The sequence below is a fragment of the Strongylocentrotus purpuratus genome, unplaced genomic scaffold, assembly GCF_000002235.5.
Source record: "Strongylocentrotus purpuratus isolate Spur 01 unplaced genomic scaffold, Spur_5.0 spur5_scaffold_21, whole genome shotgun sequence".
Classification (NCBI taxonomy): domain Eukaryota; kingdom Metazoa; phylum Echinodermata; class Echinoidea; order Camarodonta; family Strongylocentrotidae; genus Strongylocentrotus; species Strongylocentrotus purpuratus.
In genome coordinates, this window is record NW_022145607.1 from 27,191,513 (window position 1) to 27,219,337 (window position 27,825).

Here is a 27,825-nt window from a genome sequence, read left to right on the forward strand (position 1 = left end):
TTATAAACAGGATAAATTATTTCATAACTAATGTGATTAAAAAGGATAAACGACGAGGTCACATACTTACTTTGTATAGCATAGCTGGAGACTAAGTACTTAACATGTTTTCGTTTAGACATACAGATACATATGTACATGTGGTTATAATGGTTTATAAAGTACAAAAAGAGTAAATAAAACATTATATAAGCAATTTGGTATTTATGTTGTTTTTCCAACATTACTACATAGCTGGGTGGTGGGATATAATTATATGAGGAAATACAATGCTCTTCCTACCTACGAAAGTGGCATATTTTTCATTGGGGTAATATTGATAAAGGGAGAGCAAAAAGTTATTTACCATCATTACAAATCATTTTAATTCTCACAGAAACAGTTTCACAGAAATTCAACTTTGGGAGTCATGTATCCCGTCGGCGCCTGGTACGGCTTGTGAAATATTGCCCAACACACCTATGACACACATCATAATGATCACAAAAATTATTAAACATTTCTATCAATCTTTCATGATTTTGATCAACTCCTTGCTTAAACAGTTTCACAGAAAAGATACTTTCAGAAGCATGTATAGCTTCGCCGCCTGGTACGGCTTGTGAAATATCGCCCAACACACCTATGACACACATCATAACGACAACAACAATTCTTTAACTTTTCTATCAACCTTTCATGGTTTTGATCAATTCCTGTTATAACAGTTTACTTTCAGTTTCATATATTCCTATGGCGCCTGGTACGGCTCATGAAATCATACAACATACCTATGACACACATCATCATGATACCAAAAAGATCATATACTGGTAACTAATCTTTGAACACCCTAATACCAGTCGACCGGCAATCAAGCCGCCCCAGTTACCATGACTTGCGTTCCTATTTGACCAAGACGTGGACAAAGAACAGGTGATTAGTAGTTGGAAGTGCGCTACTTCCTCTATCCCGTAACCGTATATCCTTTTTGGGAAAAGCGGAAGCAGGTTGTGAGTGGGAAGTGATTCTTCAACGGATGGGAACAAATACGGGCGGGAAGTTGGCAGTCGGAATACAATCATGACCTTTATCCATTGAAGATCTATTGACTGTGTCATCCATTGTACAGGGTTACCGATGCATGGCTGCTCAGAATGGGGGTAGCTTAGTCATATGTTGGAGTAGGCAGTTACCCACCCAATTCTGTAGTATCTTTTATATTCTTTGATTAATCATAAATGCTTGGACGATGATCCAGATTTTTTACTTTCTTTCATTAAAAAGTGTGCAATGTGTACATGACAAGGCAAAATAGAACAATGGTGTCATATTGTGCAGTTAGGCACCCAATTCTGTAGAATCTTTTATATACTTTGAGTAATCATAAATGCTTGCACGATGATCCAGAGTTTTACTTTGTTTCATTAAAGAGTGTGCAAATGTGTACATGACAAGGCAAAATTAGGACAATGGTGTCATATTGTGCAATATGGTTTCACTGAGCCTTGTAAGAAATACATGTAAGGCTGCAAGAATAAGCATTTATCTTAAACAATCAATGTGAATATTCACGATCAATTAATTACATATTGATCATATCCTCCAATCAAAGCCTATGAAAGGATTTCGTCATGTAAATTACATGAATTTATGAGTAATACAAAATTAATATTGATTGATTTCTTTTTACTTTTGGAATGATATTGGCCTGCAATTAAATCATGATAATGCTAGATTTTTGGCTTGAAGATCAATAAAGTGAAACTGAATAATACAAATAAAAGATCACTATTGTCACATAAGAAGACGTGTCTCATCTCTTTCATGTAGCATCATGCCAACATGCATCTGTCTAGAAGATGTCTTACATGTCTAAGATTCTAACTTGGACATGTTTGGCTCAAGCTCAAATATATCTGAGCTGATTAAAATCATAGATTGAAATCATAATTACATTGAAAATCCCAGTGATTCTGATTATCACTTAAGTCTCATCAGTTTGATTTAAATAGCAGTAATAGGGAGGGGGGTGAATCAACAAATATTGTCTACACTACCCTAGTAAGTAGCTCAAGTTTCTAGTTCTGAAGTTGTCCTGACGATGAGCTCCTCATCCTTTCGTGGTAGGTCATTTCATCATGACCTAGATGCTGCCTTGAGGCATCGGGGAGCCGCTCCGCCCCCGCATCGCCCCAGACCTGCCTTGGGGGCATCGGCTCCGCCCCCGCATCGCCCCAGACTTGTCGTAGGGGCTGCTTTGGCTCGGTCGTCCTCCGAGGACTGCCCATGGGATTCATGATCTGACCCTGATGCTGCACCCCTAGGTGCCCCCGCCTCCATGCCTGAGGGCATCAGATCCGCCCCCGCCGGAGATCTGGTGGGGAGCAGGAGGGGGTAAGGGGTAGGATGCAGAGGAGGAGGAGGGGGAGGGCGTGGCGCTGGGGTACATGAAGCGATGCGAGTGAGACTGAGGAGGAATGCTGTCGGTGTTGGGGTGCAGAGGGTACCTCACAGATGACGAGTGGGAGGGCTGCCCTGGTGATGGAATGCTCATGTCTTTGGGAGTGATTGGAGAATAATAACCCTCATCGTCTGTGTACATATTGGCTGGAGTCTGTTAATGAATCAGAGACATAAAAAAACATATAAGTATAAAAATCATAGCAAATATCTCCTAACAACAATATGCAATAACACTGAACCACAAGCCCTACTTAATTATAATTTCTTCTCAGATTTTCCTCTTTTAATTCAAGTACCTTGTTACACAAATATGTAAGGATTCACACTAACATCGGTTAAGGCAATACACATGCAACACTAGAAAATCCAGAATGATTCCCTCCCCCCTCCCCTTGTTTTGACTATATCCTTAATAATAAAATTTGAGCAATGTGTTATGAGAAACGCCCTTCTTAATCTCAGACTGATCATTCAAGAAAGAAAAGAAGAAGAAAAGAATGGGATCTTGATGTAATTGAGCTAAAAGTTAATTATGCATTCAATTCATTTGTTTAATTTCGTATATTATCTGTATAAAATTATATACAGTTGAAATACTGTATCAAACCATATTATGTTCATGAAAATGTATGATGAAAACGAAAAAAGATGCAGAAACCAATTAATCAAATCAAATCAAATCAATCAAATCACAAGTCTTCCATCCTGTATTCCAAGGGCTCTGATCACTCTTCTGGAAGAAGAAAAAAAGGTAACAATTCAAGTGGGTGTGGTGTTACCTGTGTGGTAAGGCCAGATGAGCCTCTGTAAGGCTTGGTCAAGGGGTAGCTGTAATGTCTTTCCTCCTCAAAGGCACCTCCATGGCTGCATCAAAAACAAGACGTGAGATGAACAGATAAGTCTTATTTTCATCATTTAAAGGTTATGAGTTTAATGTGATTGACTGGTTGGGAGGATGCTACTACTTGAGCCTTAGCTATCTCATTGACCTACCAAAATCATAGTTATGTGACTTCATTTTTTCCCTCCCAACACAGTGCAGAAGATTATATTTGTATAGTAACTGCACCGTATAAATTGATCTTATTGTTAAAATATTATAATTAAATGTCAAGTTGAGAAAACTGCTAAAACATGAGCAAGTTGTGAGATTGAAAAATTCAAGCTCTGTTATTTTACTTGAACGCTGTTGAGCGCTAAAATCAGTGGCCTAGGTACAGCATGGGTTATATGGGAGTGCATTGTGCACCAAGCATGGTGGATATTTATTTTATTTATTTATTTATTTATTAGTCTTTTTTAGTAGGGTGGCTCCATCAGTAATTAAATACTGTTTTCCTTGGAGGCCCTACAAATACAAAATTTACAAACATATTGGTGTAAACAATCCAAATCGAGACAAAATGAATTTAGTTACAATATTTTTGAGCACTATTGAAATTGTATGTCATTATAGACTTGATAGTATCACTAGCTTAAAATGTTAACCTGTTGAATGCTAAGCACAAGATACCTTGGGATGTGGTCTATGGAAAATATGTGATGGGTAAAAATCAAACCGGATGTACGGGTTAATGCATTGTTTGAATGAGGATAAAGAAGGGGTGTGGGTAATGCATTGTTTGATTTAGGATTAAGAAAGGGTGTGGTGCTAACCTGGTGGTATCATGGAGTGACATTTGATGGAACTCCTTGCTGAAGTCACCCATGTTGCCTCTGTCCCTCTGGTAGGAGGGGTGAACCTGCTGGAGAGTTGGTCTCTGCTGTTCGACCGTGCCCATCGGTAGAGAGTGGCGCTTAACCGACTGCTGCGCGGCACGGGGCTGGTAGTAATCGTGGGCGGAGAGAGGCTCCGTCATCATGTCTCGCCTAGGCAGAGGATGGTGAGAGTACCCCTGGAGAGGAGCGGTCATCGAAGATCTGTTCGGGAGGGGTTGGTTCCTATGTTGGGGCGGGGCCGTTGCCTGGGCGTGGTGGTACAGGGGAGGGACTCTATGATCAGAGGATACCCAACCTTCAGAAACCCTCTCATCCGCAGGCGCCCAGCCCTCGTTGATAGACTGCAAGTTCTGAGGGTGCATACGGTACTGCTGCACATGCTGCATATGCTGCGGACCAACCAAAGGCACTGTGTTCATGCGGTTGTCCGGCATTGGTTGATTACTCAAGGGTAATGTGACAGCACCTCCATGTTGCTGCGGCTGCTGAGTTGCTACCCCACGAAACATGCCAGAAACCCGCGATGATCCCGACTGGTTAGGTAAGGGTTCCGTGGCGCTTCCTGCCCTCCCGTCCTCTTTTTCCCACGGCATCTCGAGCATCTCCGTCTTGAGCGCCCTTGCCATCAGGTCGGCTTTGAGCTTCTGCTCCTGCCTCTGGCGGTCCTTCTCCACCAGGATCTCGCTGGTGGTCTTGACGTTCCTGCTCCTCTCAGGGTGGCTGTACTTGCACTTGTTGCCATAGGTGCACTTCTTACCATAGGGGCAGAGCTGCATCTGATGGCTGGGCTTGGAAGGCGTCTTACGCAGGAAGTTCTCCAGACTTGGACCATGTCTTCCCAGAGGATCATCAGGTGGCATGAACCTGATAAAAAAAAAAAAAAGAGATAGATTCATGATCGGTCGGTCAACTCATTTAAGAATAGACTTGATAGTCACTGGTCAAAGAATGCAAGCCTTCTGTAATAGCAGTAACCATGGAAGAATCCTGGATCGATGAACAGGCTTAGATCTACAACATCGTGTTTTAAAGTAAAGTAAAGTAAAGTATGATAACTACATTATATCTCAAACAAATTCTTATATCACAAGTCTCAATAACACAATAACAGTCTCAACTATACAGGTCTTAAAATCTCTTCTAATCTCTTACATTGAGAACTGAACATTGTTGTCATTGAATGATCATGAAGAACCATGTAAACATTAAGTGAAAATGAATTCTGCCAAAGACTAGGCCTAAATAAAGGCCTAATACACAAACTGTACATGTATGTATTTTGCTACTGTATAATGCTGTATGTACTGTAGGTAATATGAATTAATCAATTTTGCTTTTCAAACATTTGAGTGAAAAATTCTTTTTTAATACACAGAACTTCAACTCTACATGCAAGGGCATTCCTATTATACATGTACTTGATCAAAATTAGTGATACCATGTATGGACCATTTAGCATCATTGTTATATCACAGTGACCTTTAGATGTCCGTAGGTCAGTCATACTAATACTCATAGCAGGGCTTGTGGCTAGAGATCCGGTTTTGCTTATAATATATACTATAACAGCCTCGCTTCCCTTGCCTATGGCTATAGGGAACTTTAGGGCATGGATTGATCAATAGGGGCTTTCCCTCCAAGCACACTGTACATATGTAGTCTTGCAAGTGCAGACTTTTTTAAAACAAAGTTCGTCGGTAGCCTGGGCTAGTGGAGATGATAGGGCAAGCTGGGGGCAGATGCCAGCACAGCTTGGTCCAGTTCTATATTTAGTGTGCATTAATGCAAGAACCTGGTCTATGATAAATAGTCTTTGATTGAGGCTGCATTATGATTTGCAGTATATTGGGTCTGTGACTAGAGACTACTCGTAACCATAGTAAGACCTTTCATAAGCGGACTTTGAGCCTGGCCAAGAGTGTGTAGACTAGGTGGACAGACCTTACTTCACACTTCTAGTACTACGATTCTTGCTTGTGATTGTGAGAAGCAGGTCAAGTTCGCAAGAGGCGACCAATAAAGAAAACAGAGACAAGCATACAACGCACAACCCATAAGAGCATTATATTCATGACAAGTTATGAGGGTAAGAAAGAGTCAGAGAATGAAAATGACAAAAAGAAAAAGAAAAAGAAATACATAACAAAGTGATAGGAAAGGAGATAGGAAAAGAGATATAAACTGATATACTCCTAAAAAGATAGAAAGAGATAGAATGAGAGAGATAGGACCGCGCCATAGACAGGAAGACAAAGGGAAATAGAGAGAGAGAGAGATGGGGGGGGGGGGGGGGGGGAGAGATGGGGGGGGGGGAGACAAAGACAGAGACAGATAAACTAACAGAACAAATTAGAGGAGAACTTCAAACGTTGTATTGATACTGATTAGAGACAACCCTTGCAAAAGTTGCATACAAAGCGATGAGGAAGTCCAAGGGTTTTGCTGAATGCCCACAAGGTTCAAGTGGCCATTTAATCGATCTTAGAGACACTAATTGCTTCCGACTTTGATTTATAACCTTACACATGAGTTTACAATGTAGTTCAGGCGCCAGCTATCAAATCTATGAAACCGAAAAAGGGAACTCTTGTAAACTATTTGTACATGTACATGTACATGTACTACATGCAGCAGAAAACTATAAATCTTGAGTAAGAAAGGGGATACAGATGTAAAAGAGCGAAAAACATAGAGAGAGAGAGAGAGAGAGAGAGAGAGAGAGAGAGAGAGAGAGAGAGAGAGAGAATGGGCCCCGGGGGGGGGGGGGGGGGGGGGGGGAGGGAGAGAGAGGGAAAGAGTACAAGAGAGAGATAGAGAGTATGAGAGAGAGAGAGAGAAGGGGGAGAGAGAGAGGAGGGGGAGGGGTTAGGGAGAGAAGGTGAGAGACAGAAAGAAAGAGCGAAAGGATAAAGTCTCAGCTGTTTAATCTTAGCTTAAGCAAGAAGATGAAAAATTATATAACCCAATATTTATAGGAAATATCCCACTTCCCGTGAAATAGTTTTGATGCTATCTATCATCATTAGTCATACATTGCTACATGTAGAACCAATGAAAAGAAATGATCAAACATTACTAATCGTCTATTGTATTAAAAATGAATCAATCAATCAAATATTTCAATGGTATTTTCATTTCTCACGGTCCATCTTTAAACATGATGAAGGCTACACAAATGTCTGGATGCGTAATGAATGACTTATCAATTGATATTGTACTGGGATATAGTCAAATATTCAAACAATATCATCACCCAATATTCTTGAAGCACCCCAAGTCACTTCCTCTTTCACTGAAACAAACCTAAAAAGTCAAAGAATGGGCTTTTGGGTTTGCTTGACGACGATTTGTTTGTTTGTTTGCCGTTGCCAACACTTTTAGACGAAGGAACCAAAACGATAATAATAAACACCCAGGTTTCACTTTGAGGGCTTTGTTTGCATAACAATAAGAAACGTTGCATTCTTGAGAGGTATCACGCACGCACGAAAACAGATTTGTCTGTTGGTCCGCACCACGCCTAGGAACAATTCAATATGATGCATGCTTCCTCTATCTAACATACTACTTAAAATAGAACAAAAAACATTTGTCATTATGTGATTTATTCAAATATCAAGAACTAAAAAACAAGGTGAAGTGTAGTTGGGGCACATTCAGGAAAATAAACTGCTGATTTATTCTGGAACACCCCCCCCCCCCCCTTTGCATTTTGACGAACAGAGCCTGAACAAAGACTAGGTACTAGATGCACATGTAGGTATTGAATTCATTTGGAGTAACTAGTCTAAAATGAATGAAAAGTGCCATAAAAACAAAATAAACAACAGGTGATCTTAATCTTGATTTTTGAAGCTGCAACATGAAGATATTTGTGACTTTGTTTTCTTCTAATTTTCTGTCCATACAGAATAAATCATCATCAACAAGTAAATTTAAACAATGCAAGTTGCTGCTGTATCATATACATGTAGGAGAACTTATTGGGATCTATTGCATTGTTGCTAATAAATAATGGGTTCCTGCTTAGTGAAGAACAAAACAAAAAGTCATTTAAATAGTCACTAAAGCGATAATGGTAATAATACCAACTAATGATACAAAAAGCGGATACTGAAAAATGAAAGCAAAAGTGGAGAGAAGAGAAATAACAGGAAGACAGGAGATTGAGAAAGAAAGAGAGAAAGAAAGAGAGATAGAGATAGAGATAGAGAAAGAGAAAGAGAGAGAGAGAGAGAGAGAGAGAGAGAGACAGAGAGAGAAAATATGATAGGAAAAAGGAGAAAAATGTTTCATGATACAGTGAAACCTGTCTATAAAGACTACCCAAGGGAGACAAGAAAAGTGGTCTTTACAGACAGGTGGTCTTTGAAGGCAGGATCCAATGTTTCAATGAGAAACTATTCTCCACGGACACAAAAAATTGCGGTCTTTGTAAAATGTAGATAAGTAAGACAGATGATCTGTGCAGACAGGAGGTCGCTAAACCAGGTTTGACTACAGGTGCTACTTTATATTTAAAAAAGGATCGGTAATTAAGACTTACTTATCGCCGGCAAACGAGTACATCAGTAGCCGCTCCTCCACCACCTTTCGGTGCTCCGGCTTCTCCGCGCAGAGGTCCCGGAACGTGTCGTTGGAGACCACGATCCCGTCCAGCTCGTGGGCCAGGTTGAGGATGTAGCGGTCATCATAGCAGACCATCCGCCGACCTTTGACCCTCCGCGATGGAGTCCAGACGAGAATCTTGGATTTCTCCAGGTCCATTAGGATCTCCTGGTCTGCAGAAATAAAAACATAAAAAATGTTTAAAAAACGTTTAATTTTTTTTTTTAGTAATGACAATGATATTGATAAATAATCTAATTTGTGCACTTACGAATATACATCTCGGCCCTGTCTTATAAAGAGTTGATACCAATCGCAACTTATTTGCGATTGTTCAATTGCAACTATGTACATACATGTAAGAGATAAGGCGACTGCAAACTTGCGATTAATTGCAGGACTAACGATTGATTTTGATCAATCGTAACTCTTTATAAGACGCGGCCCAGAAGACCTTTGATTGAGCTGTAGCAACAACAACACACACAAAATTATGCTAATATCATTCCAATCTATAAAAAATAAAGTTTAACCTTTCATCAAACCTACATGTACACTGTAGACTTTCACAGAATAGTCCTAAAAAAGAGAATGGTTCTCATTTACCGGTATCCTGAAATATCATAGTTTCCTTGATTATCAAGAATTCCTGAGAAATTGCTTCCTTCCATTTTGTGGTTTCAGCGAGTTTTGGATCTCAACGATTACAACAACAAAAATCCCCCAAATCTTGATTTTAGCTAAACAATCAGATGCTTTCAATGTAGTCTGATTCCTCTTTGTTATCATGTACCAAGAAAATCTAAAGGAAATGCACCCTGCGAGACTACCTTCACTTCCTTTGGAATTTAATTTCACCCAAACTTTAGAGGAGTTAATGTTTTAAAAAGTCAAACCGATTAAGAGACAGTAATGGAGATATCTTTCTTTTAACAGAAAATGTTGTATAACATGAGGCTCATATTTTTGTTTATATAAAAATTGGGAAACAAAAGCTGAATATATTTGGTACAAATAGTCACTTCCTCATTGAAAACATTGTGTGAGCTTTAGAACATTCTTTGAAGAGCAGATTTCCTTTATCTTGGATATTATCAGGATATCAAACATGACCTGAAAAACATTCAAGGAAATGCCTGTATTTATGATCTTCATCAGGAATTCAGGATATGTATTAATCATGAAAATTTTCTTTAAAAGCACCTCGTCCTCAACTATTATGAAAGGTAATACATGTTTGGGCAACTGCTGATAATAATCCAAAAGAGAATTGAACATATTTTTCAACTTAACAGTAATAGTTAGTTGCAATGAATGTAGTCTGTAAATGGAAATGCCTGTATTTATGATCTTCATCAAAAATTCAGGATATACACCTGTATATTAATCACAACGATTTTCTTTAAAAAGCACCCCAACTATTATGAAAGATAATACATGTTTGGGCAACTGCTGATAACAATCCAAAAGAGAATTGAACATTATTTCAACTTGACAGTAACAGTAATGAATAAGACTGCATTATATCTTTCATCACTTCTATTGTTAGTTAAAGACGAGAAATGACGTAAGATTTTCCTCGCATGACGTAGGCACAGTTTTCTATTACCGGTACGCAACATCCCTTCCTCTAAGTTTTTGTCTCAAATTGTCTTGTTCATGTGAATGTTACTTCCATTAAATTATGGCCAAAAATATCAAATATCATGAATTATCAAAGTGGGAGATGACTCAGAACGAATGACTCACGCCAAGAGGAAACAGTATGTTTTATCAAGGAAGTGATGGTCTCAACTTTCAATCGGATATCGCAAAGAGTTAAGGGATCTTTGAAGCTACACGTAGGAATAAATGGATGTACCTGTAGATCATGTTTAACGAACGCTGTTGTTAAGTTCCTTGGACAACCAAAATGCATGAAGAGGGCACCTAATCACGGGTACTTCATTATATTTAACACTTCTGTAGCCGTACATTGTAAGTACATGTATTGTAAAATATTCATCCAGTTTTCGGAACATTGTATACAAAATGATAAGGACATAGCTATGACAATTTCCTCTTTCATTTTTATAAAGAAAACATATTTCTAATCATTGCATCCCACTAGAGATATGGGACACCTTTACAACCAAATGATGTTTTTTTTTCCACATAGGCCTATAAAACTTGTTATAAGTTGAAGCTGTACAATTGATGTACTTCAACAACCTTTTATTTGAATTAATAAAATGGAAAAAAAAAGTATTTTAACCAGCCTATATTAAACAGAGAATGTACAAAAGCATACCTGGGTATACAGTATATTGTATGAATAGGCCTTGAATTTGTTACTTCTTTTAAGATACCGGTACCAGTGTTTCAGACAATATAACTACTTCATCACCCATGAGTCCAGTAAAACTGAATCACAGGTAGTGAATTTCCCCTACCCCTCCCCTGAGTAAACATTTTGATAAGTCCATAAACAGATAATGTATGAAAGTACACCTGGGGTTTACATGAATCGACCTTAAATTTGTTACTTCTTTTAAGATACCGGTACCAGTGCTTCAGACGATATAAATACTTCATCGCCCCATGAGTCCGGTAAAATTGAATCACAGGTAGTGAATTTCCCCTCTCCCTCCCCTGAGTAAACATTTTGATAAGTCCATAACAGAGATTGTATAAAAGCATATTACCTGGGGTACATCTATGATTCTACCTTAAATTTGTTACTTCTTTAAAGATACCGCTGCCAGTGTTTCAGACAATATAAATACTTCATCGCCCCATGAGTCCGGTAAAATTGAATCCCAGGTAGTGAATTTCCCCTCCCCCTCCCCCTGAGTAAACCTTTCCAAATTTAAGGGGAAGCACCTCGCTAAAAATAGCCCGACCAGGCGGAGCACAATGCCTATTGTGAACACTCTCCCCGATGGCACACAATACAGCCAGGCCCGGACAATATAATACCCATTGTTTGCAAGAGCAGTACCTAGTCACGAGCTACATGTACGTGCCCCCCGCTCAGGGTGTGTGCGTGTAAAATGCATCACAAACTCTATACAAAGATGAATGCCTGCTTCTGACTCACGAGCTTAATCATCGACAGTTTGTTCAAAATATAAGCAATTTAGGAAGAAATTGGGTCACTTCCAAAGAGATAAATCAGAAATATTGCATGAATGAGTCAGGGATAATTGGTATATATTTCCACATATTTTATAAATATAGATTTTTTTAAACAGTTTATGTCATTTCTCTATGTATGGAAATTTATGTAAATGTACCATAAAGTTTACAAAACAAATAATTGCAATATATTCCTGCCGATAACACTGACAAAATGAAAACAAGTCCCCCCCCCCAAAAAAAAAAATGTAGGCACAAACAAAAAAAGAAGCTCCCAAATATCTTAGATTTATAAATAGATTTTGACATAATTGTGGATATATAAACAAACTTCAAAACTATATCTAAAATGCATTCCCATGCACTTTGCACTTAATGTGCACATTAATGGTCCATGTCAAATTTATCTACAAAATATTATCTAGCTACTTGAAGAAGTACAAACATACCCTTATCTCTCAAGTCATCTATATCCTACTTTGTTCCTCGTCATAATGCATAAATGGAAATAATGATATTTTTCAGGGGGTTAGCTTACCTTTGATGGGGGTTTCCGGTTTGGACTGTTCCTTCCTCCAGCTCGGTACAAAGACGTAGATGATCTTATGACCTCGCAGAAGGAACCACATCACGACTGTATGGATTCCCTTGCAGTCAAAGATGTTAGAGTTTCCATAGCTATTAAAGAGAAAATCAAGTATTGAACCAGTTGGATAAAGATTACAATGTATAATTTAAATTAATTCTCTGCAACAAAATATGTCATGTAATGTACATACAGAGTATGAATCTATATGTACAAGAATTTCCAAGTGAAATGCAATCGATTGGGAATGTTATTCTAGCTAATATACATAAAATATTGGGGGTCTAATCTTGGTATAGTCTAATGCATGAATATGAAACTCAACTGAGATCAGAATCAAATCTACAGGCCTGTCCATGTAGCATCGGATTGTTTCAAAGTTGATGATGAGCAAGCTGTCAAAGATATTTTCAGGATTGTCAGATACTGTAGTGGTTTCCTGAAGAGTTTGAAAATCAATAGTCAGGAATCCCCAGCAAGCTTAGGTTGGCTACTAATTTTTTTCTCTCTCCCAAGGAAAAGGGGGCACAACTTGTTTAGTCCCTAACAAGATCCATTATGATTCACCTCACAACTTTAAACACATCTAATATATTGTGGCTCATCTTATCCTATCCCCTATTAAACATCAGTATTCTGAGCAGTGGTGTGTTCTTAAACTAAAGGAGGAGCAGAGCTAGAACTTACCTCATGGCTACATTGCTTCCATCGATAATGATTGGCCTGTGGGGGTCTGAATCCGTTTCCTCGGGCTCCTCGACTCCATCGCTAAAATCCTTTCGCCCTGATCCCCCATCCCCTTCCTTGGCCTCGCTTCCCCTAACATCTTCAGTGATCTTTGGTGATCCAAGGTTCACCAGCATCCGCAGGACCTCGTCGCTCGAGGCCTGGTCGCCGATCTGTTCCAAGACGTGCTCTACAATCTGTCTGGAGTAGCCGAGCTTGAGCATGAGGGCAATGATGACCTCATGCTTGTTCTGAGAGTTTGATTTCGATGACGAGGTCGACACGGAAGGCGACGGTACAGCTTTGGTCTGCAGTTCCTTGCTTGGGGACTCTCGTGGACTCCCGTTCTCAACTGCAACGGGTCTCGATCTCTCGGCGACTTCATCCACCCTGGTGGAATGACTGCAATCGCTGAAGTCTGTCCTTGAAGAAGTGGCAGTGATTGTCCTGGAGGGTTCTCTCCTTACATGTATTGCACCGTTCTCAGAGTTCCGAGCTTCACCGTTCGTCTTCGCAGATATAAGGGACATGGCCCTCATGATGTTCTCATCGCGGCCCTGTATCCGTAGCTTGTCTTCGGAGACCTGCTCGATCACGGCGCCAGAGGCGTACTCCAGCTGCGGGATGCGTCCGTCCAGCATGGCGAGGGTCTGCCGTGCGTAGCCTTCTTCAATTCTTCTGTCCGAACAAACAGAGAGGATGTATTCCTGCATGGGGCAACAAGAGACAAACAATTCAAATCACCTAGAATGAGCTATTTGTACACAAAAAGAACTCAACTATGGCCTGAAAATAAATCGCTAGGGCCTGAAAATAAATCGCTAGGGCCTGAATTCAGGTTTTTGCCTGAAAACTGGCATTCCTGCAATTACCAAAGAGCTACGCAACAGGCTTCAGATTTTGATACAAAACAAAAAGCGTAGGATCCGAAGTACACTCTAGCGGTTGTTAACCAAATAAAAACATTTATTCTTTAGACTGTAGCTTACATGTGCAGGTTACTGTTTATTCAAGCTAATGTGAGGTGAAGATCTGACTAATGTAAAGAAAGAAACCATTTATAGAACTTGTGCAAACTAGGATTCGGTGGTCAGCCTGGCGAAAACAGAACAGCACTTGCCTTTCAGTCAGATAACAATGGTTATCAGTCCCATACACTCAACTTCAGGTATGTTTAGATCACAACATTCCCCACATTACAAGCAGAGCTAAACAACATTCCAAGTAGATCAGAGTAGGCAAATGATGATAGTCCGAGTGCAATCAAGCATTTTATGGAATTCCAAGTTGACAAATAAACAAAACAATCCCCAGCATCACCAGTGGCAACACAAAGATGCTTATTGAGTCAATAACACAATATTGCAATAAAATACAAGTAGTTTCGATTCTTCGGTTTGTTTACTGTTAACAGCAGAAGGTTTTGTAACCACAGACATATATGTACTGTACATGTATAGTCTCTATACTGTATTCAACTAAAATAGGATTCTCGTGGGTGGACGACGCACCTAGTCTACAGCTCAGAAGAGTTTCATTTTAATTCAGAGTCGGATAATTAATGTATCAATACTTCCTGACCCAAGAGTACATGTATGCACTAAGACCTGTACCAGGGGGACGTTTCACAGAACTTGTCATCGGTGACAAACGGTTTTTGTTATAAGCTACTGAAATCCTTGCTTGTGATTGGTTATCAGCAGATTCGTTACTGAATTTTGTCATTTGTCTTTGAAAAAAGGCTTTGTGAAACAGTACCAGGACACTACCAGGACACAGGGTCCTTATTCTCCTAATCCAGCTAACCCAACCATGGTTTCTAGATCATGTATCTTACACCTCAGGCTCAAAGGAACTTCCTCTTACCGATAACAAAAGCTAAGAGCCCAGTGTTGGGTTTAAATTTTAGTAGAATGCAGGCAATTACATGATGTACCAGTATGTGAAAGTTCATCAGCCTTGCTATATCACTGCTACATTGTTGATAAAAAGACACTACAGTACATGTACATGTATCTACTGTAGCAACTGAATGATACTTGTAAGTGTTTATTGCAGGTGTAGACAAAAATCTACAGTAAATCCACAATCAAAATATAAATATGAGAGATTACCATGAATGGTATCAAAACATTAATGTAAAATCTTCTAATTTCAAAACGAGTCTCTATTTCCAAACTAGCTTTAAACTACATACGTACATGTAGATCATGTGCAGGAACTACAGACTATAAATCACTTTTGGTTTTGAAAACGTTGAACTGTTGTGAATCAAGAGTACGTTCTTCCTCCAGGCATATCCAATTGAACTGTAGTCATAAATTTGTCGAACACGTAAGCGTAACTATGTACATGTAAACACTGGCAGACAGCACGAGTATAAACTTAGAAACGGTACTGGATGAAAAACGGTGGGCAAAGGTCAAAATGTTGACCTACATGTACATATCATGTGAAATACAAAATGTTAAAATCGTTTATGTATTTAACTTTTAATCATTATCACTTATTACCCTGGCTTAGACTGGATTTGTGTTTTGAATATAGTGAGCCCTAATTACAAGTACATCCACAGGTACAGTTTTAAGCATGGAATTAAAAAAAAAAAATATGCAAATTGTCAATAAGCAGCTGCTGTTTTATATAAAATCATACAGGCTTATACTTGGTTACTTGTACACATGTGCTTACAATCACACATATTTGAATACACTCAATACAGTATAAATTAGTATTTTTACATTAAGTGAGCGAGTGAATGAGCGAAAGAGTGATTGAGCATGAGAGAGAGAGGAAGAGAAAGTCAAGATGGCTGGGTAAAATAAAACTGGTACACCACAGGGAGTGACAGAGTTGGAAACTTTCAAAGGAAGTGATTTAAAAAAGGAAAAAACAAGCAAAGCAGGAAGAGAAAAAGAGAAGAAAGGAAAAAAAAAAAAAAAATCGTTTTGGATTAAAGTGACAGAGATCAACAGGATGTGGGTTGGCTACAGTTGTACTCAGAGAGAGAGAGAGAGAGAGAGAGAGAGAGAGAGAGAAAGGGTGAGAGAAAGGGAGAGAGAGAGAGAGAGAAATGGATAAAGAGAAAGAAAGGGAGAGAGAGAGAAATGGATAAAGAGAAAGAAAGAGAGAAAGAGAAAGAAAGAGAGAAAGAGAAAGAAAGAGAGAAGAGAAAGAGAAAGAAAGAGAAAGAGAAAGAAAGAGAGAAAGAGAAAGAGAAAGAAAGAGAGAGAAAGAGAGAGAAAGAGAGATATGAAAATAAGTATTAAAAAAGGAAAGAACACACTGGTACTAAATGTTGAGACAAAAGAGAGAGAAAGAGAGAAAGAAGAAAAGAAGAAATAACAAAGTATAAATTCAAAGAGACAATTACCTCACTGCAATAAAGCTCACAAAAATTCACTCAAAATACCAGAGCCTCATCTGCAGCTAGTAAATAGTACCGGCAATCCAGATCATCCAAAGCGCAGTCACCCAGGAATATTATGTTTACGTTCTCTCTCACTGGCCTACCGAATGAAATACTAGCTCAACTCCATTTGCCCGCTCCTATTTATACCAAATCTACCTATCACAGAACAATGTTTACCCATCGGGAACCTTTGCACCGCCTTTCTCTATCTGGCTTCCTATTGCATATACCGTTTGGCATCATAACAATACAACACCTGGAAGGGGATTTTTGTGGGCATGTTTAGCACAGAACCCTGGACATGTTCCTGTACAGTATCACTGTTTTGCGACTCGAATGCCAATATGTTCTTGCTGCGACATGTAGGCGGGTACATTTGCAGCATTGGAGGGGTATACTTGTCTTAACTTGTACTTAAAGGCAAAGGAAAAGACAGACTTTAAAAAAATCCCATGTACAGAAGCAAATTGCGGAATATCTATGACAACAGCAGCTCTTAGGTTTGGAGTTGTTCGTTTGTTTTTGCATAATTTCCGCCTCAAACATATTTTTCCTGACTCAATCAGCAGAATTGAGAGCCAACTATTCACTGGTAGGTGGATGCTACTCTTTGGCACCACATTACATTAGAACCTGGCTTAGCAGCCACTTCCCTATAAAGGTGACCTGTCTATAGTGGTCTCCTACAATATGTATATTGTCTACCTCTAGGAAGACACAAGTGTTGTAGAACCTGTCTAGAAAGGCCACCTCTTCACAGTGGCCTGTTTCTCCTGGGTGGCCTCACTAGACAGATTTAACTGTACTTGTAAACAAAAAATCTGTAGCTGAATTATTAATGGTCACAATACATGTATGTACAATGAAATCTATTTAATAGCCTATAGGCCTTCTTGTACACTACACACAGTACATGTACACTCGAGACTTCCTTGTGGAAGAATTTAATATCCCCCCCTTTTTTTCTACAGCTTTTTAATAGGAGCAAAGCTTTTTTTGAATTCCAGCATAAAATTGCTCCAAGCTACTGTGTATATGTATTTCTTCCTGTACTACATATACCTTATTAAGTTATTTCTACTAAAGACTAATATAATGCAGGTATGAATCGCATAAGAGCTGGTATCAACAGGTATTTCCGCATTAGAATTTCAAACGTGGTTTCGATCTGTGGTTTTTGTAGGAACTCCCGGATCGGCATAAAATTGCTCCATACTACGGTGTATATATTGCTCTTTTCCTGTACATGTTCTGCCTTATCAAGTTATTTCTAAGACTAACATAACGCAGGTACATGTATGAATTGCAAAAGAGCTGATATCAACAGATATTTCTTCGTTAGAATTTCAAACGTGGTTTCCATCTGTGGTTTTTGTAGGAACTCCCGATCGGAACGGGATTCTCAGTAATCGACGATAATCCACCGCATGGGTTTTCTACAAGTGTGAGAAGATTAATTTGAACACAGGTAATGCAATGGCTGTGAAAATGGGAAATCCCAAGCGAGGTTTCGAAAATAAAAATGAAATGCATCTCTGCCGCCTCAAAAGATAATGAAAGCCATGAAGCCTGTTTACGTCCTCCTGTTTCGTGTAATTGTACAACATCTTGTCTAAAAAATAAATTAATGTCAAAGTCTACAATATATTGTACGAGCTCGGCCCTGTTTACTGTTTCTGTAATGAGCTACTGAAATCGTGGCATCTGATTGGTTGAATTTAGCATCTGCTACTGAAAACAAATTTCATGAAACAGTGCCCTGACCTGTATTGAATCAATGCCAATTTACCAAAGCCAAATTGTTTTTACATAAGGTAATAAGAAATGTGATTTTATACAATGACTGTACAGTGTATGTACTGTATGAGTCTAGCCAAATTCATCACTTGCTACACATTATTAATGATCCTGTTCGTTGAATTTACATAAAGATATGAATAATAACTAAAGTCTCTATGTTTGTGCAGGCATGGAAGATTTCCAAAAGAGACTTCGTAGCGGCCGGTCTTTTAAAAAATAATAGGAAACCAAGACCGAAACACCCATTGAGTTCCACCACTGTGACCACATTCAAATCATAATGACTCATTGCATAATTCCAACCTCAGTCTTTTCTTTATTCTTGCAAATTGCTCCCGAAAGTAAGAATTGTTTCCATCCAAGGGCATGCCTGCCCAGGTCCCGAGGAAATTGATTACTTGTTTATCAAAGGGTTATAGAAACTGGACATAATTTACATGCATAGTCATTGTAATGGACTACTAGGCATGACCAGACTTGTCTGACCAATCCCGGGAATCCCAGGCTATTACCAAAGCATGTTATCCTATGAATGTACATGTACATTGTACATTACTAGGTACATGTTCATGTTGTATTGTACATGTACATGTATGTACAAATGTTGGACAGTGTGCATTGTAGGATAGTCTAGTATGCAGACACAAGCCTTGCAAGTTGTGTGTGCCAGAGTGTCTCAGCTGTGAGACTACACATTCATAGTCTACTGCACTTCATACATGCAGTGCCTCAAAGTCAAAGACTTGATTTAGGCTCAGGTCACCCAAAACTTTATAGAATTGTGCTGAAGCGTGATATTGGAGTCTGTGGCTGTGCCTGCAAACTGTCCATGGTCTTTCAGTTTGAGTTTCTATTTATACTCATAAGACATAATTACTTCTGAAGCCATTATACCATAACAAAGAGCAAAGGTTCTGGTTTCTTTGTGGCTTTTAAACTAGAGAAATACAGAGATGCCAACCTCTAGACACAAAACAGACTGTCTATCTTCTTTTCTTTTTTAATTAAAAAAAAATTGTATTAAAAAATCAACAACAACAAAAAGATAAAAAATATTAACAAAAATCAACAACATAAATCATTAAAAACAAACAAAAAAATACACACACACACACACACACACAAATAAAAAAATCAAAAAAAAAATCAGTTTTTCACACAAATACAACATTTTCATGAAAAGAATGTGACATTATACTAGCATGTGCAGCATATTTCATATTCATGTACATGTACATACAGTAGCTGTTACTACCTTCTTGTTTTTAGATGTCGACATACACCTGTACATGTATACTGTATTGCAATCAACCTGGGTGGGATCGATGATTATCATCAAATATCAATAAATTAATATTTCAATTTTAGAAGCATGCTGCTGCTTAGTCAGTTCGTTTTCCTAGAATTGTGTTGATGCAATACACGACCGATGAATCAGAAAGGACTGAAAAATTGTACTGAAGTTTATGTACATGTATTACCTAATGATGCATGTAAAGGTCAAATGACTAACGGCATCACATGACACATTTCAAGGCTGATTACGCCACCACTGATTTATTGCCCTTTGGTCTACAATCACCTCGTCTTCTTCCCAATTGGTCTATTCCCACATGGTCTAATAATCATTTCATCTACTCATTTGGTCTAAACAGCTTGCATGACATTTCACAAAAATACATATCCATCCGACACTCCATTATTACAAATTATAGATGACTTGGCATTTTGCAACGGATCCTAATTACATGTACATGTAATTGTGTACATGTACATGTACATGTACATCATCATTAGAAATTCATTACATAATTGTATTAGTATGCAACTGTTCAAATTCCTAAATTCAAAATAAGATAGAAGTTCATTTGAAGTCTACCTACATGCACCTGCATGTGTTAAGTCTGTAATAGCACCAAGAAAGCCTTCTTGCTTACAATAGAGCAGAGATTACTGACCAACGAATGCAGAGATGACAGCTAAATACCTTAAAGTCAATCAACAAATCTTATGTGACCCCTCTCTTTGCAAGAAATTTAATCTAAAAGATTCTATTTTCTCGTCTTTATATAGTTTAATACCCATACAATCTCCTGTTCTGGACATATATGCACATGTACATGCACCTACGTCAGTCTTTGGAATTATATCAAAGTCCAGTGGAATATCAAACTCTTTTGCACATACATTTTTGCACTTGTGTTGCACTTACGGTCAATGAATCTCTGACGGAATTAAATCAACACGCTTATCATCAATTGACGAGTGGTTCCGACCGCTGTATGGAACATACACTGTAACAAGGTATGACGGCACAAGGAGTCAGTTGACAAATAAACCCCAAAAGACTTCAACTTTTATTTATAAATACATATTTGAAGAAAAAAAAGAAGAAATTGCACCATACAGTGTAAATGATACTATGCGGGCTATTTTTAGCACAGACACAAATTCAGGGGTAAAAATACAACAATAGCTACGATGACTATTGTGTGATTCACAATGAGTACGGGTACCAGGTAGCCTACACATGTACCTGTACATCAATCGGGTGAGTGAGCAAGAAGAATCGTTCTCACGTAATCTTTGCCAAATCATCAAATTTTGTCAAGGTAATGATTTTATTTTCTGTTTGATCTACAAAGTTCTGCAAAGTCATCCTAATGATGAATGATCTCTCCAAAGATGGGGTTTTGTGACCTGAACATTTCAGTTTGCCTGTGATTTTTGTTTTTAACCCCCCCCCCCCCCCCCCCCTGTATGGGAACCTAATGTACATCCGACCTTGTGGATAATTTGTATCAATAAACTTGAATTTGCATTGGTACATTGGAACTTCCTAATCACACACAACTACTACCAGGATCTGAAATGATTATACATATAAGGGCATATACATGTACATGTGTAAAGTAGTCTAGAACAAAGTGTACTGTACCATGACAATTTCAATTCTTTCTAAAAAGTTCACACAGATCCTGGATGTATATGTACAATGTAAAAATCACAAACACACAGACACACCAACAAAAAACGTTTGTTTTCCAGGAGTCCAGACCGAGGTCATGCTTTATGCTTGACCGTTCTAAATTTAGAAAGTGAGGGAAGCCTCTCTAAAAAACCTTCCCTTTCTACTACAGTAGGTGAAAGGTCGTTCATGAGGTAAGAGTGGGCTTGCTGAAAAACTGAAACCCAAGTCATAAAGTCGTATTATCTACAATAATTGTGCCTTTTACATTTTTAATCACATACTCCACGTTGCAGTACATGTATCGGTCTATGACTACTCTTTTCTTGATGTAATTTGCTATGGAAAACATATTTCAAAAGCATAAGTTTTGTTTAAAAACATTTTTTTTTTGCGGACACGAAATTACTAGGAAGCAGAAGCACTTCAACAAAATTCACAAAATAGCTTTCTGGCTATTTTTCAAGATGGCCGCCAGCATTTATGTTTTTGTTTTTTCTTCAGAAAAAGACCACTTGTTTTTCATGTTTTTTCATTATTTTTTTTTAATGAAAAAAAAAACAGAACAGAAAAAAAGCAGGCAGCCTGGCTTAAATGGCTTAACATGTATGTAGAAGTTTCCAGAAGAAAGAGGGGAATCTAGAAATCATGATAATAGTATGAATAATGAAAGCCAAAGAATAGGAATCATTCTTCAAATTTGGGGCATTTCCACAAAGAGACCATGATGTCATAATCATGAAAAGCAACTTAATACAAATAATAGACAATGATTTCAAAAGAATGATTTCAAAAGAATGGTTTCATAATATACATCATACATGTAGGTTAATAAATCTAAGAAATGCAATGTACATGTACATTACATGTAGGTCAATACCATTACCTTTTAAAAGTAAAAAACCCCATTCCCTCAATACTGAGGCAATTAATGCCCCCTATTTCAAAATATTTGAATTGCAACACTGACTTCTACCAATTTACATTACCAGTACATGTGATTCATAATTTACTACAATGACTCAACATCATAAGACCTACATGTACATGTATACAGTGTAGATCTACATAGCCTTCAAGGTTCAGAAAAACAGGACAACTTTTCTGGATAAATTTGCCACACCTGTATTTCTTCTCATTCACATTGTTGTACATGAATGGTACAACTGTCAAGTTAGCCCTAATGCCCTATTTATGTTCGATTGCATGTGCGTTATTTTTATCCACTGTGACTGCACTGAAGCATGATGTTGACAATCACCACCCCCTCCACATATTTATTTATCAGGTGACTGGTCACATGACTTTGAGCTCTAACGCACATCATGTATACACAACTACTTTGTATTGTGTGTGCAGGAAGCTTTTCCGGTGCATGACAACACACGCACATGTTCATGAACTCTGTACCGTATTCGGTGCTGGTTCTTCTTAATACATAAGGCACTAAATATAGCTTGAAAGTTACATCATGGAGTACAGTACCTGTCTAGACAATATACATGTACCATTAAAATTCAACTCATCTTGTATAATCTGTATATGCTTCTACATACAGGTAAATCCTTTATAAATGCTACAATAGTTACAATTTCAAAAGAAACAGTGTACACTACATACACAATGGATGGATTAAAATCCCTAAAATTCATTTTAGATACTACTGGGTACCGAAAATACATCATGAAAACTGAGTCCAAAATCTCGTAGGGAGGAAAAGTCTGTGTAATTCATCCTATCGTGAAGGTATTAATACCTACAGGTGATCCAGCGTTTGTTGTACAAACCAAAGTAAGAATACACTTACACTGTACATGTGAAATATAAATTATTCGTGATGACAATTTGACATAAATTTTTCCCTGGAGTCCTCTGGCTGTAAATACTGATGATTTTCAAATATTCCAGGAACGTATAATCGCACATTCAAACATGCTATGTTTAACACATTGCCATAAATACAGATACACTGTACATGTATCTTTAGGCCATGGTTTACCTAATTGAATTGTGGAATATTCACCAAATGTTATGCAACTATTCTTCCGGTCACAGGACAGTGATGACATCATAATGGAGTGTATTATGACATCATTAATAATTTCACAAGGCCAAACATTACAAATACATATATTTAGTAATTAATGGCACTTGCATGCAACTTGCTGCATAGATGATGGAATCCCATAACATAGTTTGCAATGTGCAGAATCCTAACTGGATCTGCTGACGAGGTTAAAAATAAGCACATTGCAAAATTGGTAAAGTGTTTTATAAAAAGAAACAGTTAAAAATAAAAAATAGTATTACTATCATCCTTATTAGTAGTAGTAGTAATATTAGTTGCATTATTCATCAATGTAGTAAGGCCTACCTTGTCTGAGAGAGATGGTGTGTACAGGACAGTCGGTGGAACATGCATCAATTGCGGCATGACTGACACCATGTTATGATATTCCAAAGGATAAAAGTCTTTGACTAATTACAATGTGTAGGTCAGATGATCTAAAGTGGCTCATGTAAAATAGTTAATAGTCCCCTATTAAGCATACATTGTAGAAAATGTACAGTCTTGAAACCGTCAAATAGAAATCGAATAAACACACAATGTGTAGCCGAGCTGAAAATATGACTTAGCAATTTCTCACAAACTTGTGCAGAACTGTGATTGTCCTTTGTTGATCTAACAGTAATGCTTGTGCAAATGAAAATTGATGGCATTTGTAGTTTGTATTTATCATCAAACCACGCAACTTTCCCTGAGAGAATTCTATTGTGGTAAACAAATCCCACCCCAGTACTTGTGATGACATCACAATGCTATCAAATTGCTATCACAATGGCCTAAACTACGATGTCACAAAACCACAATGTAAAGGAACAAACAAACATTCCATTATACTATTTAGCTTATAATATGACAATATGAACAAATATTATAATATGAACAAAATCTATCCCAATGAATACAAAAAATGTGGGCTTAGTGGACTTTGGACTCAGTTGTGACGCTCCATCGTAAGCACTACAATGGGCCTTGTAATTGATGGCGTAGGTACTTTGTACGCACACAAGCTTGTGACGTCAGTTGGAGCCTGGACACAGCTAATATTTGGGTGTCTAGATTCTATTGCCATGGCAAAGCTCCAATGAAGGACAAAAGACATAAACGTTGTAGTTTTTGTCCAATGTTTGTTGTGGATACTGGGGAATATTTAGAACTGATGATAAAGGAAGCTATTAGAGTTCCTTCTGGCAACTTCCGGCGGCGACAAGATAAGAAAGAAAGAAACATTTGTGTACAACTATTTTGGGTTTTTCTAGATCTCTCTCTAAAAATGAACAAAGTTTTAGAGCAAGTACATTTATGAACAGTACAGATACCGGTAGTTTGTATGCCTGCATGTATCGGTACATTGTCAGGTACATATGTACATGTAGCACTACAGTCAAACCTGGTTTAGCGACCACCTGTCTACAAAGACCACATGTTTTGTTTCCCTTGAAAATGGTTACTCATTGAAACATGTACAGTACATGTACAGTACATGTATGTGATTGACTTGTTGAAAGAATGCTATTACTTGAGCCTAATACATGTACTGTAGCTATCTCTTTGATCTACCACAATCATAGTTACAAATACACATGTTTCTGACTTCATTTTTTCAAGTTTTCTGTCTGCAAAACTATTGACAAACTCTGAAGATATAGTCCTAACATACATGTACAGTAGATTTAAATTGAGCCGATATTGTAAGCCACAGAGGTACATGTACATGTACAGATAACTTCTCTTTTGTAATCAATGGGAATGTATATGTTTTTTTTCCTTAGCTTTTTCTATCGTTTTTAGTTTTTTACCCAAAATCTGATGACATTTGTTGAGCTTAATTAATATTTCTCTCACCTCTGAATTTCTCATGTATTTTCCCCACTATACATGTACATACAGTGTATTACATTATAATAGGGGTGGGTCTGTAATGTTTATACAGTTGTGTACCATAAATTTTGTTTCACCATTTAATTTTTTTTATTTTTTTTTTTATTGATCCAGCTAACATTTTTTTTAAAAAGAAGAGTTTTTTAACAGGTCGGTCCAAACTACATGTAATAGGTCCTATTATGAGACGTTGTATGAGATTACATGTCACCAACTTAACGTACAATACATGTACATATACATGTAGTCTACTTTAATTTCAAAGGAAAATCCATCCGTAAAGTTACTAGTAAACTATTTGAAAAGAAAGCAGAAAGATCAGGGAAGCAGCCTGGTGAAAATTTGAACGAAATCGGACGAAGAATGAGAAAGTTCAAAAGTTTTGAAAATTGTAATCAGTAATGTACATGTACATGCAGGCACTTCGAATTGGCTGTGAGGAAGTGCCAGATAATTCTAAAATTATGTCATTTTTCTCAAAATGTACGACTCATGAGGGTTTTTTCTTTTTAGAGAATCTATAATAACATGCTACCCACAATATATTGTTATTTGTGTCTGTCCCAGGGGAGAAGGTGCTTAGAAAAACTAGGAATTTATGATATTTGTGTACATTGTTCATGACAAACAGGAGAGTTGCATAGCATATTAATGTGTAGGTCACAATCCAGTGACCAAATTACCAATTAGTACTTTGCATACCTGTAGCTTTTAATAGTGATCTCATCGAACACTTGCAGCTTTCTTCCTGTTGGGTCTGATCTATTCCAACTTTCGCCATTCCGTTTCTCTTATTTTTCTGCTTTTGTACAAATTAAATTATTACAAGGGTAGCATTTCCTGTTAATATTAAACGAGATACATGTACAAACTGTACATAATAGGCTGGGATGCATGATCGATTTTTGTGATCAATTTCAACCTAACATGGACTCTCTGGTGCCAGGTGTAAACCATATACGGTTACAGTATTTATTCAATGAATTGACATTAGTAGTTACACATCACTAAATTATGTAGCCCATCTGAATTTTTTTTTTTGCGGGGGTGGGGCTAATCACATATTCCTAAAATGACACTTGATCGAACAAGTGAATGTACTATGTGGGGAAATATATTTTCAAAATTATTTATTAAGGGATACCGGTAGTTGAATTCTGGTTCTTATTCTTATCTATGACATTTTAGGCCATTAAAAAAAATATACATGTTTAGCGTCCCCGGGGCCGCCTCCTATTTTTTTTTTTTTTTGAAATATTTTAATTTTTTTTTTTTTAATTTTTTTTTTTTTTAAGAAAAAAAACATGAAAAACACTGCTAAAATTGATCTATTTCTGATTTAAAAAAAAAAAAAAAAAATGTCGGCGGCCATCTTGAAAAATAGCCCCTACTGTCAGGGAAAATGTACCGAGCGGCCATTTTGGGCGGCCATTTTGGGCGGCCATTTTGAAAGAAAAAATAAAAAATAAAAAGGGCCTCCTCCTTCCTTTTTTTCAAAAAAACAGGACGCTAAACATGTTTTTTTTTTTATTTGGCCTTATAGTGCCCTTTTAGAACCTAAAATTGCTATGAAGGTAATTTTAGACCCCAAATGTGTGAAACTTAGCCGATACGATCATACCAATTCAGCTCCACTTTCAAAAAAACATGGTGACCGTTAATTAATTATTTAATTACAAATAACAATACATGAGCTGGCTAATTGTGGGTAATATTTATATTAAAGCAACATGGAAATGCCAACAAAAAAGCCAACATCGGCATTGCCATTGGCAGAAATAGAAATAGAATGATGCAACCCCTGTTCGAGGTTTTCAAAGGGAAACGCTGAGTGAAGTATGGATTAGCATTGCTAAGACCCTAATAAAGATAATGCAGAAAGAAAACCAAGCATTTTAATGACAAACTGAGCGTCTGGCAAAGAAAAAAAGACACAGGAAAAAAGGTAAAAGTTGTGACTCATAATCAAGACCCTACCTTTCTTTGAATGGCCGTGGCTTTACCCTTGTCCTAACCAAGTTCAGGACCTTGCTTGGTGACTATTTTAAGGTTTTTAAATTAATTTAGCAAACATACCTTTGCTTTTTCACAGACGTCCTTGGAGTCGCCAAAAACTTGTACCCACACAGGAGCCGGAGTTGACGAGTCAGCACAAACATCCGTGTCGCCACCGGAGTCCGACGGCAGGATACACCCGGAATCTCCGCACCGACTCCCAGTCCCATCGGGTTCTCCGCAACAGACACGCACGCCGAACAAATCTTGGATATGCAAGAGCCTCTTTGCAACATCGTCGCGCTTCTCGGCAGAAACGACAAATTCGGAGCTCATCTTACCATGTTTCTGCTGATAAACAGCAGATAATTGTCCTTAATTCATCAAAGACAAAAGGAAACTGCCTACATGTTGCTAAACGTGCAAACGTACAGATACATGTCCTAATGCATCATCAATGCAAGTACAGTGCATGCATGCAGTACATACAGTGCTATGAATAT

General features: G+C 37.8%; 1 protein-coding gene across 1 annotated transcript; it reads right to left on the reverse strand.

The window, feature by feature from the left end:
- Positions 1 to 95: 95 nt before the first annotated feature.
- LOC581960 lies at positions 96 to 27,820 on the reverse strand. Its single transcript, XM_781937.5, has 7 exons — positions 27,404 to 27,820; positions 13,163 to 13,908; positions 12,428 to 12,567; positions 8,711 to 8,945; positions 4,102 to 5,028; positions 3,225 to 3,309; positions 96 to 2,596 (listed from the first exon to the last, which is right to left on the reverse strand). The coding sequence occupies exons 1-7, from the start codon at positions 27,656 to 27,658 to the stop codon at positions 2,303 to 2,305; spliced, it is 2,682 nt and encodes an 893-aa protein (XP_787030.4). The 5' UTR covers positions 27,659 to 27,820; the 3' UTR covers positions 96 to 2,302.
- Positions 27,821 to 27,825: the final 5 nt, after the last annotated feature.

Coding starts and splice junctions, on each gene's coding strand:
- LOC581960 (XM_781937.5), bottom strand. CDS start 27,658: ATGAGCTCCGAATTTGTCGTTTCTGCCGAGAAGCGCGACGATGTTGCA. Junction 12,568..13,162: donor GGAAGCAATGTAGCCATGAG/GTAAGTTCTAGC, acceptor TCTCTTTAATAG/CTATGGAAACTCTAACATCT. Junction 3,310..4,101: donor TCACTCCATGATACCACCAG/GTTAGCACCACA, acceptor TTTTTGATGCAG/CCATGGAGGTGCCTTTGAGG.